Source organism: Oryza sativa, chromosome 1, assembly GCF_034140825.1.
Source record: "Oryza sativa Japonica Group chromosome 1, ASM3414082v1".
Taxonomy (NCBI): domain Eukaryota; kingdom Viridiplantae; phylum Streptophyta; class Magnoliopsida; order Poales; family Poaceae; genus Oryza; species Oryza sativa.
The window spans coordinates 42,703,910-42,720,379 of record NC_089035.1 but is presented as its reverse complement, the minus strand read 5'-3'; the positions used below and the strand labels follow the sequence as shown (position 1 = coordinate 42,720,379).

At 46.1% G+C, this 16,470-nt stretch overlaps 2 protein-coding genes across 2 annotated transcripts; both read left to right on the top strand.

The window, feature by feature from the left end:
• Nucleotides 1-559: 559 nt before the first annotated feature.
• On the top strand, nt 560-5,088 carry LOC4325407 (non-specific phospholipase C2). The gene is made up of 4 exons (XM_015767942.3): nt 560-1,195; nt 3,625-4,142; nt 4,260-4,439; nt 4,547-5,088. The coding sequence occupies exons 1-4, from the start codon at nt 639-641 to the stop codon at nt 4,852-4,854; spliced, it is 1,563 nt and encodes a 520-aa protein (XP_015623428.1). The 5' UTR covers nt 560-638; the 3' UTR covers nt 4,855-5,088.
• A 2,653-nt stretch (nt 5,089-7,741) lies between these two features.
• On the top strand, nt 7,742-9,407 carry LOC4325406 (aspartyl protease AED3). The gene has a single exon (XM_015788522.3). The coding sequence runs from the start codon at nt 7,811-7,813 to the stop codon at nt 9,146-9,148; it is 1,338 nt and encodes a 445-aa protein (XP_015644008.1). The 5' UTR covers nt 7,742-7,810; the 3' UTR covers nt 9,149-9,407.
• The last annotated feature ends 7,063 nt before the right edge of the window (nt 9,408-16,470 follow it).

Sequence of the window (16,470 nt, the reverse complement as noted above, 5' to 3'; positions counted from 1 at the left end):
TTTTATATAAAAAAGTAGTTCTTTTTTTTGTTGGCTTTGAACAAGGTTTAACGAGTGGTTTGTGATCTCCAGCTAGATCTAAACATTCGGTTTCACAAAAGACCATTTAAAACCGTTAATTATCAATTTTCCTTTTTCAGAATGACTAAGGTTTGTGTTTGTGATCACGAGTCGGACTGAAACATCTGCTTTTGTGAAAAGAGATTTTCAACGGTTTTTGCATAACTTGGTACATGCTCGTAACTACAAATATGCGTAAGGTTTCGTTCCAAAGAGAATAAATGTTTTACTAATTATGATCTTATTATTGTAGCAACTATAAATGTGCTTCAACAATAAATGTATACCTTTTAATTTGTGCGAAACTATATAAATGAGGCGATATCCTGCATGGCTGCAAACATTTAATTTCCTCAAGGCTGTCCTGTGATCAGATAAGGAGGAATTGATTCTAAAAATTTCAATCACAAGTGGACGCATGGTGGACACAGTCTACGGCGGTCCACGGCAAGACAACCTGCGCCCAATAAAATGCCAAGCCACGCCACCAACGCGGAGGGGTCCATCACGAGCTCCCCTCCCCACACACCACCTCACTCCCACTACGAGAGAGGAGGAAGCTCGCAATCATCGAATCAATGGCGGTTCGCCGCCGGCGACCCGGCCCCGTGGCGGCCGCCGTGCTGCTGCTACTCGCGGTGGCGACCCAGGCGGCGGCGAGCCCGATAAAGACGGTGGTGGTGGTGGTGATGGAGAACCGGTCGTTCGACCACATGCTGGGGTGGATGAAGCGGCTGAACCCGGAGATCGACGGCGTGACCGGCGGCGAGTGGAACCCGACGAACGCCAGCGACCCGTCGTCGGGGCGCGTCTACTTCGGCGAGGGCGCCGAGTACGTGGACCCAGACCCGGGCCACTCGTTCCAGGAGATCCGGCAGCAGATATTCGGGTCGGACGACGCGTCGGGGCCGGCGAGGATGGACGGCTTCGTGCAGCAGGCGCGGTCGCTGGGGGACAACATGACGGCGGCCGTCATGAACGGCTTCTCGCCGGACAGCGTCGCCGTGTACCGGGAGCTCGTCGGGGAGTTCGCGGTGTTCGACCGGTGGTTCGCGTCCGTGCCGTCGTCGACGCAGCCCAACCGACTGTTCGTGCACTCCGCCACATCCGGCGGCGCCACCAGCAACAACCCAGAGTACGTGCATTATTATTAACCTTCTCCTACTATTTCCGCGTGATATCGCTTTTGATGATTCGATATCTATCTTTGGGCTGGCCGCGACAAATGCGTTCTGATTCGATCGATATATCGTTTGCGTGTGGACGTACGTGATCGAATTCCAACCATCGTAGTATAGTTATTTCAATCTGCTGGGTTTGGTGGCCAAAATTATTGATGATGGATCAATGGTGTTCAGACTCGAGATGAGCTGTTGTTGCACTTGCACACTAGGATACGCACAAACTAAATGCGGCCGTAGTAGTTAAAAGAGTTGCATTTTGAACCAAACAGATGCCATCTTTTGCTTAATCTGTTCAATTTTGGATAGTGGTGATAGTTATTTTTCCTTTTAGCCATAGTACTGATAGTTCTGCTAGCATAATTAACCTTGTAGAATCTGAACTGCGGTTGTACGTACAATATACTGTGGGTAGTATCTGAATTTTGAAATATATATACTGCGGGTAGTATCTGAAGTACTCACTAAGTTCAGGTATCAGTTGTCAACTAGCGGTCAAATTGCACCCTTTTTTTTTTCAAAGTCACGTGGCGATTTTACGCCTGCGCCTCTACACGCAATTAAGGGGATTCTCTGCTGCAAGCACAAGCTAGCTTCTTCTGCTGACGTACAGTAGAAACATTGCTAGAGTTCTCTCTGTCTTGTTCCTTTCCATTCAAAAGTACACTAGGATATCAGAGTCACACAGAGCAGTCACTGTATGTACCATTTTTGGGCGGTGCTTTGTGCTTCCCTGTACAAAATCTGAAAGAGAAAGATTGTACTAGGCAGAAAGCCGACCTACCAATACCATAGTAAAGTTTAAATTCTTGTGGTCGCTCAACGTTCTAGCTTGCACCTGCCATGCACAAAGATGATGGCGCCCAAATGGCCAAATCATTTTTTCAATATGACAATGAATCCATTTGATGCCCGAGGTGACCTAATCAACTTGGGTTAGCCGAACGATTCATCAAAAGGAGCAAGTTTGTCAGGATCGGGATACTAGTTAGTATCGTTTTGCTCAAAGTAATATCGTATCGTATGATCGGGATACTATAAGATTTTCTTTTTTAAGTTTAATTAATATTTATATTAAATATATATAGCCATTCTGTATAAAAAAATATAGTAATGATATATATCATGCAAATAGAGACATTTATCAAGAGAAACCACGTTGGTTTTGATATATTTAACTGATTTTTATATAAATTTGAGCATATTTAGGTACATTATTTTTAAACCATGTTATTTAAAATAATATTTTGTAGTATCGTAGGGATCGTAGAATCGGGATACCACCTAAGATTTCGTAGGATCGTGTAGTAATGAATAGTAGGATCGAGATACTATGAAAATTAAGATACTAGGTGGGATCGATATCGTTTCGGCTTGGTATAGGATTGTAGTATCGTAAGATACTAGGATACGAATCGGGATATTGACAACATTGAAAAGGAGCATCACATGCCCTGCAACTGCAAGAGCACTAACATCGATTAGTCTCCTGTCGGCATCATCAAGATAGAACGATGCCAATTATGCCACTATCAGCACCAGGATTTGTTTGGAAAAGAAACTCATTATGCCATCCACTTGTCATTAGACAGGAGTACTACGGTACTAAGTTAAAAAAAACAATAGCACTAGCACGGATTTCAAATCGGGGTATATATGTCGCGGGCAGCCTTTGATTAGTTAATTTTCTTATGGGCCGTGCGTTGTTGATTAATTCCCTGCTTTTGCCCTTCGCTTTTGCTGTCGCGTGCTCCAGACCATCGATCAGGTTAACGCATTACGGTGAACATGGATTAAATTAGTCACTAAGACATCGATGGCTGGATCCACCGTCCATGTGAAAGCAGTCGAGGGAAAGGAGGCACGCAACGTCGAGAGAATGGTGGTCCCCTTTCGATCCATGGCTGACTGACACTGCTCATCGTCTCGCTACTAACCATGGGTACAGTTTGAATGGCCCCACCTGACAGTGAAATAGATTTTAGTGACAAGCACCGGATCGGATCAGAAATACGTGTCAGGAGGCAAGACACACACCTGGCCTGCTGGCCCATGATCGGAAACCCTTAAAAAAACAAGTGAATGGTACAGTAATGTATTGCGGTGACAGCGCCAACCACGACTTGTGTCGGTGCGTGGGGTCTGGTGAGTCGTAAGAAACCGAGAAGATTCCTGGATTCCACCGAGTTCATGCCGTGTCAAGAAAAAAAAATAAATTAAGAACTGGGCTACGAATTAGTAGTGCCTAATGGGCTACGAACTTAAGAGAAGAAAGAACAGTTTGGGCCGGTACATGGATTCGGCCCAATTCGGGCACTTCAGTTTTTGATGATCGATCAAACTAATAAAAACTTGGTTGGCGTGTGTGTTTTTGGTCGTGCAGGCTGCTGGCGAAGGGCTACCCGCAGCGTACAATCTTCGACAACGTGCACGACGCCGGGCTGTCGTTCGGGGTCTACTACCAGGACGTGCCGGCGGTGCTCTTCTACCGCAACCTGCGGAAGCTCAAGTACCTGACCAAGTTCCACCCGTTCCACGGCGCGTTCCGCGACCACGCCGCCCGCGGCTCCCTCCCAAACTACGCCGTGGTGGAGCAGCACTACATGGACTCCAAGTCCCACCCGGCCAACGACGACCACCCGTCGCACGACGTCTTCCAGGGCCAGATGCTCGTCAAGGAGGTGTACGAGACGCTCCGCGCCAGCCCGCAGTGGAACCAGACGCTCATGGTCGTCACCTACGACGAGCACGGCGGCTTCTACGACCATGTCCCCACCCCCGTCACCGGCGTCCCCAGCCCCGACGGCATCGTCGGCCCGCCGCCGTATAACTTCGCCTTTGATCGCCTCGGCGTCCGTGTCCCAGCCATCGTCATCTCCCCCTGGATCAACAAGGGTACAGGTCAGTGATGAGTAGTAACGACTATTTTTGCTGTTACTGTGCCTAACTAAGCTTTGACTGCGTGCCTGCTTAATTAGTGTGTTTTGAACTGACAATTGTTGTGTTGATATTTTTCAGTTGTTCATGGGCCAAACGGGAGCCCAACCGCGACGTCGGAGTACGAGCACTCGTCCATCCCCGCGACCGTGAAGAAACTCTTCGATCTGCCACAGGATTTCCTGACTAAAAGGGACGCCTGGGCTGGAACGTTTGAGAGTGTCGTGCAAGGCAGAACTGAGCCAAGGACGGATTGCCCAGGTAAGACGGCCATGTTCAGTTGCGTACTGCGAATGTATGTAATGTAGTAATAGTCTTCAGAAGTTGTTCACTTGGCACTGCCTTTTTATCCTTGATGCAAAATGCAGAGCAACTCCCAATGCCGATGAGGATACGGCTGACGGAGGCGAACGAGGAGGCGAAGCTGAGTGAGTTCCAGCAGGAGCTGGTTCAGCTGGCGTCGGTGCTCAACGGGGACCACCAGCTGAGCAGCCTGCAGGACACGATCAGGGACAGGATGAACGTCAGGGAAGGCATCGCGTACATGCGGGGCGCTGTAAAGCGCTTCTTCGAGACCGGCATGTCAGCCAAGAGGATGGGCGTCGACGACGAGCAGATCGTCAAGATGAGGCCATCGCTCACCACCAGGACATCCCCTGCGATCGAGCAACCATAGAAATAGAAACAAGAGCAATAGAAGCAAATAAGGATACAGGTTTATTTTATATGCTGAAAAAGAAAAAAAATCATGGTGCTTGCATATATGTAGCAGAGCCAGCAAGGAGTGCTTTGTTCTAGAATTAGTTGAGATCTCTCATGGATCGATCTATATACATGGCCGGGCTGTACTGTACAAATTGATGAAACGTTAATTATTGGCTTAGTATACAGATCGATCGATTGCAGTGCACTTGGCATTTTAGCAATATAAATTCTCTTTCTGACAGAATAAAAACTACTCTGCTCTACACGAGGAGCAAAACCAGAGTATTGGGTAAGGTGGGTACTCCCCTGCAGTAGGGATGCAAGCGGGACGGATAAAATGGTTTTTTATGCGGGTAGTATCCACTTGCACCCCTACCTCGCAACTGAAAGTTCTTTTTAGCTACTGACTAGTAGCTTATGATGGGAATATTTTTAAAATGCAAAATAATATGTGTCGTGCAATTTTTTTTATATAAGTTTATCTAAAATCAAATAAATCTGTATTTTATTCAGAACAGTTAATTCTTCAATTTATTGTAAGCTAATCATTCACCATCTTAACGGCTTTCGAATTGACTGTTAGTTTAACCGATAGTTCGAACTCAGTCTTCGGCCTAACCGACCATACCGAATATTCATATGTTGTGCTGGGTTGCTTCTTGACTCTACCTTTCGTTATTGGTGGTCTGGCTACCTGGTTCTAGACTTCAAGCAGGTCTCGTTTGATGCCCCGTAGGATGTCTTGCTGTTACAGTAAAATTGGCGAGTTAATTAGTTCATATACTGATGATCGTGCACAATATTCAAAGATGGGGCAACCAAAGGTTGTAAAAACCTATTTTGTAGCTCAATATAAAGGGTTGGACGGTAGAATCAACAAAAACTCTAGACTTGTCAGCTAGCTTGAGAACTCTTAAGATGTACTTGATAGTACAGTGGCAAATGGTATATGGTTTTAACTTCAAGATTTTTTATTCAATTTCTAACATGTTTATAATTTCTTCTTAAAAATATATTTGGAGGGACATCTCTTCCTCCAAATCTCTATTTTTCTTTAGCTCGAGAACACCACATAATTTGTGAACCTTTTGTACAGTGGCCAAGAGTAGGAGTAGGTTTGTTATTCTTAGGTAGGTTCCAACTTGTATACGTACGTGACCATTTTTTTTATTTACCTGATTCCCGAACACACCCGGACACGCCGATTGTACATAGAGACTCTGGTCGATCGCGGACGATAGATTTCTCACGTCTATCGGTGCCCGGTACTCATACGCCGACAAAGTATCTTCGATGCGTGGAATAATTCCGTCATCGTTGGAGTGCACATCCCATTGCATGAATGCATGGATCGTCCATGTGCTCTGCCTGAGCAGAACACAGCAGCATCCATAGCTAGCAAGCACAAACGCGATCGATGAGTGAGTATGCCTTGAGCTCCTCATCTCGTCGCATGCATGCAGCACTAGGGCACTAGCTCCTGCCTCCCGCAAACCCCCATCGATCATCCCACTATCCCAATACCAACCACCAACACCATGGAGTACGTACAGTCTGTGCAGGTCACACTCGTACACCGCAAACGCGGCAACTGCGCTGCAGCCACATGATCTGGAAGAGGCGATCTGGATCGAGACTTCGAGAGCTGACCGAGATAGCATGCAATGCAAAGGCTACATGCACCAAGGACCCACAGGCATCGCAACAATTTCCCTTCAGAGTCTGGGTAGGCGAAGTTGGAAATTATTTTTTGAGAGAAATGTTACCTCCTTTAATCTTGATAACATTTGATTGGTCCAATCCTTCAACCGGTCCCAAAAAAAAAAGAAATTTTACGATCTTGAGAAAGTACATGAAGGTACTATGATGTTATACTAAAATTTTTAATATCTACAAAATATTACACTAGAAAATATGATATCTTCTGATATATTCATAAGAATGATAAAATTATCTTTTCTTTAAGCTCTGTACAACTTGCCAATATGTTTTACCCCAATAAAACGAAAAATAATTTTAGGATAAAACTTTTACAATTCTACCTTTATTGTACAAAAGCTAAGCCTAAATGAAACAAATGAAAACAATAAATTAATTCAAAAATGAGTTCTAAAATTCAGACATGCCGTGGCCATTTTTGTTGTTCTAGGCTAGCTATTATCGTTCACGGGTTGTCATGACAAACTCTTCCGCCTAATCTCTAGAGCACATGCAATTGAAAACGGATGGCGAAATACTTTTAGCAAGTCACCTAGGTGAATATCCAACTATTTATTACATGTCAACTAGTTAAATGGTTAATTTTTTTTTGATAAGATAGATACTTATGCAATATGTTACCCCAGACATGCAATTTTAAATTTAATTTCTACAAGTTGTAACAAAAATAAGAAATCGAACTCTAATTACTTTAAGTTTATTGTTTTTATTACAACTTATGGAAATCGAATTTAAACTTATATATTTATGAAGGGATAACATATCAATCTATCTTATCATTTTCTAAAATTTGTTATACTCATTTAGTTAACATGTAATAAACGGGTGGATATCCTCGATTAGAATCCATCTCAACAGATGTATAATTTTCCTCCTCGCTTCATTTTCTTTGCCCAGTGTATGTATGATGGTAAGGGAGTAACTTGAAGCATACCAAAAGGGCACATCATATTCAAAACATACCTGTTTTACATTGATGTGGATATTTCTCTTTCTAACCACCCAGTGACAAAGTATTTTACGAACTGTGATTGACAGTTAAAGGATCAAATTGGATAGGTAGGAACGGATCATCTCATTCCATCCACGTCTCATAGGAACGAACTCCCGTATGAACTGCTATATATACACCACCATCTCCAAGCCAGCTCCTCGCATCACACTAGCTTGACACGCCCTCAATTTCTCACACCAGAAGCAAAGCAATCATGTCACTCCTTGCATTACCACTCCTAGCCTTCTTGTCCATATTCTTGACTCCTACAACGGCAGTGAGCAGCTCAACGCTGCAGCTGGCACGTTCTCACTCGGTGACGCCCAATGCCGGGGCGCCGCTCAGCGCGTGGGCCGCGTCCGTAGCCGCCCAGTCGGCGGCGGACACGGCGCGCATCGTCAGCATGCTCACGTCGGGGGCGGGGCCTCTGACGACCAGAGCCAAGCCCAAACCCAAGAACAGGGCAAACCCACCCGTGCCGATCGCGCCGGGGCGTCAGATCCTCAGCATCCCGAACTACATCGCCCGCGCGGGCCTCGGCACGCCGGCGCAGACGCTCCTCGTGGCCATCGACCCCAGCAACGACGCGGCGTGGGTGCCATGCAGCGCCTGCGCCGGCTGCGCCGCCTCGTCGCCGTCCTTCTCCCCGACGCAGTCGTCCACGTACCGCACCGTGCCCTGCGGCTCGCCGCAGTGCGCGCAGGTGCCCAGCCCGTCCTGCCCCGCGGGCGTCGGCTCCTCCTGCGGGTTCAACCTCACCTACGCGGCGTCCACGTTCCAGGCCGTGCTCGGGCAGGACTCGCTGGCCCTCGAGAACAACGTCGTCGTGTCGTACACCTTCGGGTGCCTCCGTGTCGTCAGCGGCAACTCCGTGCCGCCGCAGGGGCTCATCGGCTTCGGCCGCGGGCCGCTCTCCTTCTTGTCGCAGACCAAGGACACGTACGGCTCCGTGTTCTCCTACTGCCTCCCGAACTACAGGTCGTCTAACTTCTCCGGCACACTAAAGCTCGGCCCCATCGGGCAACCCAAGAGGATCAAGACGACGCCGTTGCTCTACAACCCTCATCGCCCTTCACTCTACTACGTCAACATGATCGGGATCCGCGTCGGCAGCAAGGTCGTGCAAGTCCCGCAATCCGCGCTCGCGTTCAACCCGGTCACGGGCAGCGGCACCATCATCGACGCCGGGACAATGTTCACGCGGCTTGCCGCCCCGGTGTACGCCGCCGTGCGCGACGCGTTCCGGGGCAGGGTGCGCACGCCGGTGGCGCCGCCGCTGGGCGGGTTCGACACGTGCTACAACGTGACCGTCTCGGTGCCTACCGTCACGTTCATGTTCGCCGGGGCGGTCGCCGTGACGCTGCCGGAGGAGAACGTGATGATCCACAGCTCGTCGGGCGGCGTCGCGTGCCTGGCGATGGCCGCGGGGCCCTCGGACGGCGTGAACGCGGCGCTCAATGTGCTGGCCAGCATGCAGCAGCAGAACCAACGCGTGCTGTTCGACGTCGCCAACGGCCGCGTCGGCTTCTCCCGTGAGCTTTGCACGGCCTGATCGATCACTGTGCGAATTGCGTAATTGTATTGTACGTACGTACTAGCTTGGCCGTCAGGCGTTCGACTTTTGGCTTACCATTCATGAGCTCATGCCACAGTTCATCTAGTATGTTATTTTTAAACGCTGAGTTAGTAAATAAGGATTGTAATAGGTGATTTCGTGTGGGTTAAATCAATTATGTAGCATATGTGATACTGTATGTGGCTTGTTTGGTCCTTGTCTCGTTAGAGAATGAAAACGATCCGATTAAATTCAAGCTGCCCGTCTAGCCCAGTCGGCAGAGCGCAAGGCTCTTAACCTGGTCGTGGGTTTGAGCCCCACGGTGGGCGTTCTCCTTTTTTTTTTTTGTGTTCTTTTTGCCAGCACAAGCCCAAGCCTCCCAAGGAGAGAGTTCGGCATACAAACACGCGACTTTATTTAAGCAATAACATATCAACGAACTGAATAAATACCTTAGTAAAACTTAGGTTTGGTCAGTGCTAGCAGTAGGCAAAGCATTCTTTCTCTCGGTTCTGCACCTACTTTATTTCAGCAATAACATACAATCAACAAACTGAACTACACCGAGTAACTGTAAAAGTAGGCACAAATTCTTCCCACTTCTGGTTACGTGATTTCTGTCCGCGGTTCCGCTCAGTGAACGACCTGTAGTCCAGCTAGCTAGCTGGTCGCCCAAGACGATGCAGATGCTACACATCGCCTACCCCACTAAACGAAATGTTAAGGCTCGATCGTGTTGGTTAAAGGCTTAAAGCTCAGTTCTTCGGTCAGACCACATGGATCCATATAATCTGCCACAACATTACTTGCAATGTCTTTTCAACTTACTGGATTTGGCGGAGAGGTAACTAGCCAGCAACCAGCTGTTGACCATAGTGGCGAATGTTGAAGCAAAATTTAGGGCCTACCGATAAAATAAAGCAAACTATGTATCTTTCAAGAAAAATACTCCATCCGTTTCAAAATATTTGACACCGTTGATTTTTAATACGTGTTTGACCGTTCGTCTTATTCAAAAAATAGACTCCCTCCGTTTCATAATGTAAGTCATTCTAGCATTTCCCACATTCATATGGAGGTTAGTGAATCTAGACATATATATCTATATAGATTCACTAACCTCTATATGAATATAGGAAATGCTAGAATGACTTACATTATGAAACGGAGGGAATAAGTAATTATTTATTCTTTTCATATCATTTGATTCATTGTTAAATATACTTTCATGTACATATATAGTTTTACATATTTCATAAATTTTTTTAATAAGACGAACGGTCAAACATGTGCTAAAAAGTCAACGGTGTCAAACATTTTAAAACAGAGGGAGTATATGTTAGCGTGTGTACGTTGATATCAGAGATCCGATGGGACCCCCTCCTCTGAGTTCAGCTGAGGGGCTAGTCGCATCAGATGGACAGCTTGGGCCCCTCTTCGAAGTGAAACAGATGAACAAGTGAGAATTATACAGGTTTGGAACACTTGGAGGGGTAACACTGTACTCGTGTTGTTTGTTGGATTCCACATCTAACTCTTGTGAAGGATCTTACAAATTTATCAACTACTCAGAGTAGTTCCTCTTCCTGTTTCTTTTGGATTTCCTGAGAATTTCATAGAATCCGTTGAAGTCTCTCATCTTTAGGCTCCAATCTCCTTCGGCCTGGTCCCAATTCTCCACTTATATTTCTTCCAGGGACACCACATGACAGAAGTTCAAGGGAGAGGTCAACTTTATAGGGATTTGGTATGAAAATATTGTGTCGGTAACTCCCTATGTCACCCGCTCTATCAGTATCAGGGCAGGCACGGATAGAGCTCATTGGGAATGGAGAGTGATAAACGTCTGCCATGCATCACCGCTCGATCCACTTAGGAAAGAGAGAATAAGAGTTATCGCTCGATCAACTTAGGAAAGGGGGAATAAGGGTAATGGCAACAGAGATCAATGGAACTGGCAAACCAAACTTTGTCGATAAGGGGCTATTATCATGGGTTCTCGTTTGGACAAGATGATACCTGTGAGGTACCACGTGATATTTTTTATATGTTATGTTTATACCTTCGGTATATATTGATACCTGTCGGTACCAGCACGAGGAAGAAAGCTAGATGGATATGCATCTTGTTGCCACCCTGTGCTCGTCGCGTCGTTACATGCACTGGCCTCCACTGTCCGCTTCTTGTTGCTCCGCCTTCTGCCCCTATGCCGTTAGCATTCTACTCGCATCGCTATCGTTGGGTTGTCATCTGCTACCTCCGTCCTCTCGGCAAATAGAAGGGAGAGAGAATCCATCGCTTGTTTGTGTGTGAGCCGCCCAACCGCATCGTCCCTCATGTCTCCCTCTCTCTCTGTGTGTGTGTGTGTGTGTCTATTCACGGTTTTACCAGCATACGTGCAGGGCACAGAATACGGTGCGTAGCATTTCTGTTTCGATAAAGGCTATGTTTAGATTCCAACTTTTTTCTTCAAACTTTCAACTTTTCAGTTACATCGAACTTTCCTATACACAAACTTCCAACTTTTCCATCACATAGTTTTAATTTTTTTTAAACTTTCAATTTTGGCGTGGAACTAAACACAGCCAAACATGGATATAGTAGCTTTTTTTTTTTTGAGAGGGGCATGACATATAGCTTTGCGAGGGTTAAAATCGCGAGAAAAGGCAGAAGAATAGCAGCTTCGGACAAATTGGGCCCAACGATGCCGTGGCATGCGCCCAAAACTGGTTTAGGTCGATTGGATGGCCTAGAAATTGCTGGGCTGGGTTTGGTCGAATGGTATGGCCCATAAATTGCTGGGCTGGGTTTTGGTCGATTTGATGGCCCAGAAATACACATCGCCATGGGCTTATCGCCATAGTCCGTGACCGACACCACCTTTTGTGCTGAATCGACCGAAACTGATTTTGCTCCTACTCCACGGAGTACAGCAAACGGCGATCGCATCCATTCCAGTTGATACAGGTTGTGCCTGCAAAGGCTTGGCATGAGGCAGCGCACCCATGATACTCCTACTGGGGAAGGGTTGGTCCATGGTGCGCCGCGCCGCGCCGTTTAGCACGTGAGAGGAGACAGGCGACTGAGGCAGGGTCTTGATGGTGAAGGGCAATGGGCCAGCTTCGCCGTACCGTACGGTGCACGCAGGCCGGCATAGTGATGGATTGCAGGCCCAGCCCGTCAACCAGGCCGGTGCATCCCCACTGAGTCACTGACACACACACACACACACCGATTCGATTCGATCGCCTTTCCGTGCACCTGCTTTAAAATCGTCGCGTACGGCCTCGGCATCTCTCTGTCACCTCACGCTGACGCGTGCTAAGCCCAAGGCCGGGGAGGCGTCGGATCGGATCGGATCGATTGTCTGGCTGGTGCCACGTAAATCGTCGTCGCTTTCTTCCACCATGGGCGGCTTTCGCTTTAGCGATCGTTTGACTCGAGAAGACACCGCACCTTGCAAGTCGAGAGCTGCTTTTTCTGCGTGAGAAAGACACACCGGGGATGGATGATCACGTGAAGTTGGGTCGAGCACCGCGATGCAGGCAGGAGCAGGAGTGGAGAGGAGAGCGTGTTTTTGCAAGTGGAGTAGGGGACGGCGCGGGGACGTGTCGGCGTTGAGGGAGGCGACGGATAAGACGGCTGCGGTTGGACCGGAGGCCGGCTGGTGCAGTGCAGTGCAGGCTTTAATAAGGTAAGGCAGGGGCACGGCGGGGTGGTGTTGGACCTGCGCGTCCGGTGGCTTTTGGCAGGGTTTAGTTATTGTGGTCGTTGTCAGGACGCGTAGATAAAACAAAAGAAAAGAAAGGCGGCCAGCGCCGGCTGCGGATGCGCCTGGCCCGGTCCCCTCCAGCTCCTGCCCGCGCGGGGCTCGAGGCGCCCATCCGCACAGTCTCTCTCTCGCCACGCCGCGCGCTCTCCTCGGGAACCGCCGCGCCAAAGCCCTCCTCTCCTCGTCGTCGCCGCGCCGCTCGACCAACTTCCACCTGCGCCTGCGCGCTTGCACCTGCGCTGCGTCTCCCTCCCTCCTCGCGCCAGCGCCAGCAGTGCGCGCGGTTCCGCGCCGAAAGTTTCTTTCCCCGTGCCCGGTGGCGGTCGGTGGTGGGGTGTGTGGTGCCCAGCAGGGCCACCACATCGCGCGTCTGCCTGCGACTCCGCGTGCAATGTATGCATACTACTGTGCCTAGCCGAAATACGGTAGTTAGATACGATAACGTGCACGTTAGATGGGCGCTCCCTTCCACCGCCGCTACTCCCAGTTTTCGACTTCCTTGATGATGCCGCTACTATGATCGCCAACTGCCGCACTTGGTGGTTCGCTACTTCGTAACTGTGTATGATACTACATTCTTTTTAAAAGTTATGAAACGGACGTTTAATCCTTCGTTTTATTAAAAAAATTACTATAGTATATAAAAGTATATATTCAAAATTACTAAATTTTATTTGATGATAAAACAAGTCGCAACATAATAAATAATATTTATATTTAATAAAATAAATAATTAAAAATTATATCAAAAGTTAGCAGTGTTATATATTTTAAAATATATTTTCAAAAGCAAATGATATTTAAAAGTCAACGTATAGCATTGATCTGTGCTACAGTAGGATAGTTTGCTGCTGATATATCAGCTAGCTTGTTATTTTATGCAATAATTAAAGGTTGTTCCTCCGTTGAACACAAAATGTTGGCCGTATATTTACCCATGCAAGAAAACAATTAACGTGGCAGTAGAAGTAATGTCAAAACATTCATTTGCAATTGTACAGGTTCCTTGATGCACCACGGTACGGTTAATTCCAGTGCATACGAAGTACGTATACGGTACATATTTACTGTATGAGTCCTGCTATACGTACGACTATCATCCGACCCGCATCCGACCATGGCTCATCTACCAATCGTGCGTCCAATTTTTCTCCATGCAAGCTAGTTTCTGTCCATGTGGGACCAGGCAAGTAACAACTAGAGAACTAGTCGGACAAGGGATTTTTCTCTATGCAAGCTAATTTCTGTCCATGTGGTACCAGGCAAGTAACAACTAGAGAACTAGTCGGATAAGGATTATACACACTGGTCGTATGTATAGCCATTTCCTTACTGTATTATGTGTTCAGTCGAGAGCATCCGATTCTAAAACATGATTAGGGTAGAGTTGTGATGCATTTCCAGTACGATGTTAAAGCCTGTTGCGTCGTTTGCCGAAACGGCCCAAGTAGAAGGTGACCGACGCGCTGGCAGGCCCCTGCCACATCCATCCAGCGATGACCTTGAGACGCGATGCAGCTCGCACACATCTCGAACCCACTTTCCTCCGACTGTGACACTTGTACAACATCCTTCTTACTACGCCCAAAACATTTCTGGCATCCGTTCATTTCTGGCGATTCATTTCTGGCATCCGTTCGATTAGGACAGCAAAAACGAAAACGATGAGACGAAAGGAAAAGAAGAAAGACTTGTTCTAGTCCTGCGATTGCTGGTGATCGACTGCAAGTGCAAAAGGCGCCACCGTTAATAGTTGTTCAGTGACAGTGAGTACAGTAGCTCGATCGCTAGCTAGCTATAGCACGTCATTAACAATGGCGATGGCTCAACAAGTTGCCGATTAATTATGCCGATCCGTACGCGGTTTACCGCCCGATCGAGCGGCGCGCAACCAGCTCAGCGATCCCAGTTCTTTTTTTTTTACCCTGCGGCTCGTGACAAGCACGGAACGTGACGGGGTTTTACTCTAGTTTTAATGGGTCCGACACTGATCGATCGGGGCTCTGTCTTTCCTGACTCTGATCTTTAATTGGGACCAATGAGCAGCGGAATGATGGGATTAACCGGGCAGAAAGGGCTCGTGATCTGCGTTGCAGGCTGGTAGTAGGCTGGAAATTTTACTACAGTACTGTATTGAAGTTACTACAGGTACCGGTGGATACAGTGCTACAGAACCTCTCACCAGTCGTTTCTAACCTGCACAATAGTAGTAGTCAGAAGTTCACCCACAATCCTCACAAATTCTGTAACCTAGTCAGAGTACTACAGTAATGGTTTTTAATTATGTGTTTCCACCCGTTAATCTTGTTTTTTCTACTCCTATATTGACTGTTAATTTTTATATACAAGCTATTACAGTAATGCAAATGTCAGAAGATTATACAGTCTTTAGTACAGTGATTTTTACTATATATTGACAGGATGCATCCAATTCAAATGCACGGATATATCGGCTTGAAAAAATATATTCCATGCAATAGTTATGGAGAGGTAGTCATATATATCCTTGACTTTTTATCTTAATCTTTTTAAAAAAAAGGAGGTTAAAAATACTTAAATCATGGGTTATTTTTTAAAAATAAATCTGTTGTCATTGCATCGCCACATCGCGACAGTATTTCAGTATGCTGTCCGAAAGGCAAACACCTACTGCTAGAAATAATTAAGCTACTCCTTATAATTTTCTTACTTAGTCAATTAGAAATATCTTCAAGAAAATTCGAGATATAGGAGTAGAACTTAATCTTGTTGCCCCACAATTCGGGATTGGCTACTCTCTCGTTTATCATGCATGCACTTTTTTTTCTCAAACGGTTAAACCGTGTGTTTTGTTTTTTTAAAAAAACATCGGTACTAAAATAAGATCATCTCTCCCCCTCTTGTTTATTCCAAATTAAGATTATTTTTAAGTAATCATTCCATTGGATCGAATTTGTGAAAATAGGAGACAAATACATCAAAACTAGATAAATTGAGGGACCAATAGTATTGGGATTAATTTATGAAATGGTTAGTCTTTTTGCTTTTGTATTGGCATGTGTGGGATGGGTGAAAATAAAATTATTTTTGGATGGAGGTTGTATTTTCTATATAGGAGTTTTTTTAAAAAAATACAAACAAATTTATTTTCTATGTTTATGATACTTAATATATTTAGTTAATTACTATGTACATTTAGTAATGCCTCATCTGGTTTTTGTACCGCTAAAAGTCTATGCCAATTGACAAGAAGCCACTCCAGATGAAGCCTTAATTGTACTAGTACATACCTACGGCGCCATTAACATCTCTTTTTAATAGATGATGTCGTTGATTTTTGTCACACGTCTGACTATTCCTCTTATTCAAAAAATTTACGTAATTATAATTTATTTTGTTGCGAGTTGTTTTATCACACAAAGTAGTTTAAGCATGATTTAAATTTTTTTGAATAAGATAAATGGTCAAACATATGTTCAAAAGTTAACGACGTCATCTATTGAAAAATGAGTACTTGGCAAAGATTGAGAATCGAGTTGTTAATGATGATACATTTGCAAATGTTAAT

What these genes read in the sequence shown, in the direction of transcription:
- LOC4325407 (XM_015767942.3), top strand. Translation starts at nt 639, where the DNA reads ATGGCGGTTCGCCGCCGGCGACCCGGCCCCGTGGCGGCCGCCGTGCTG. An exon ending in GCCACCAGCAACAACCCAGA is followed by an intron (nt 1,196 to 3,624) that starts GTACGTGCATTA and finishes TTGGTCGTGCAG; the next exon opens with GCTGCTGGCGAAGGGCTACC. An exon ending in GCCAAGGACGGATTGCCCAG is followed by an intron (nt 4,440 to 4,546) that starts GTAAGACGGCCA and finishes TGCAAAATGCAG; the next exon opens with AGCAACTCCCAATGCCGATG.
- LOC4325406 (XM_015788522.3), top strand. Translation starts at nt 7,811, where the DNA reads ATGTCACTCCTTGCATTACCACTCCTAGCCTTCTTGTCCATATTCTTG.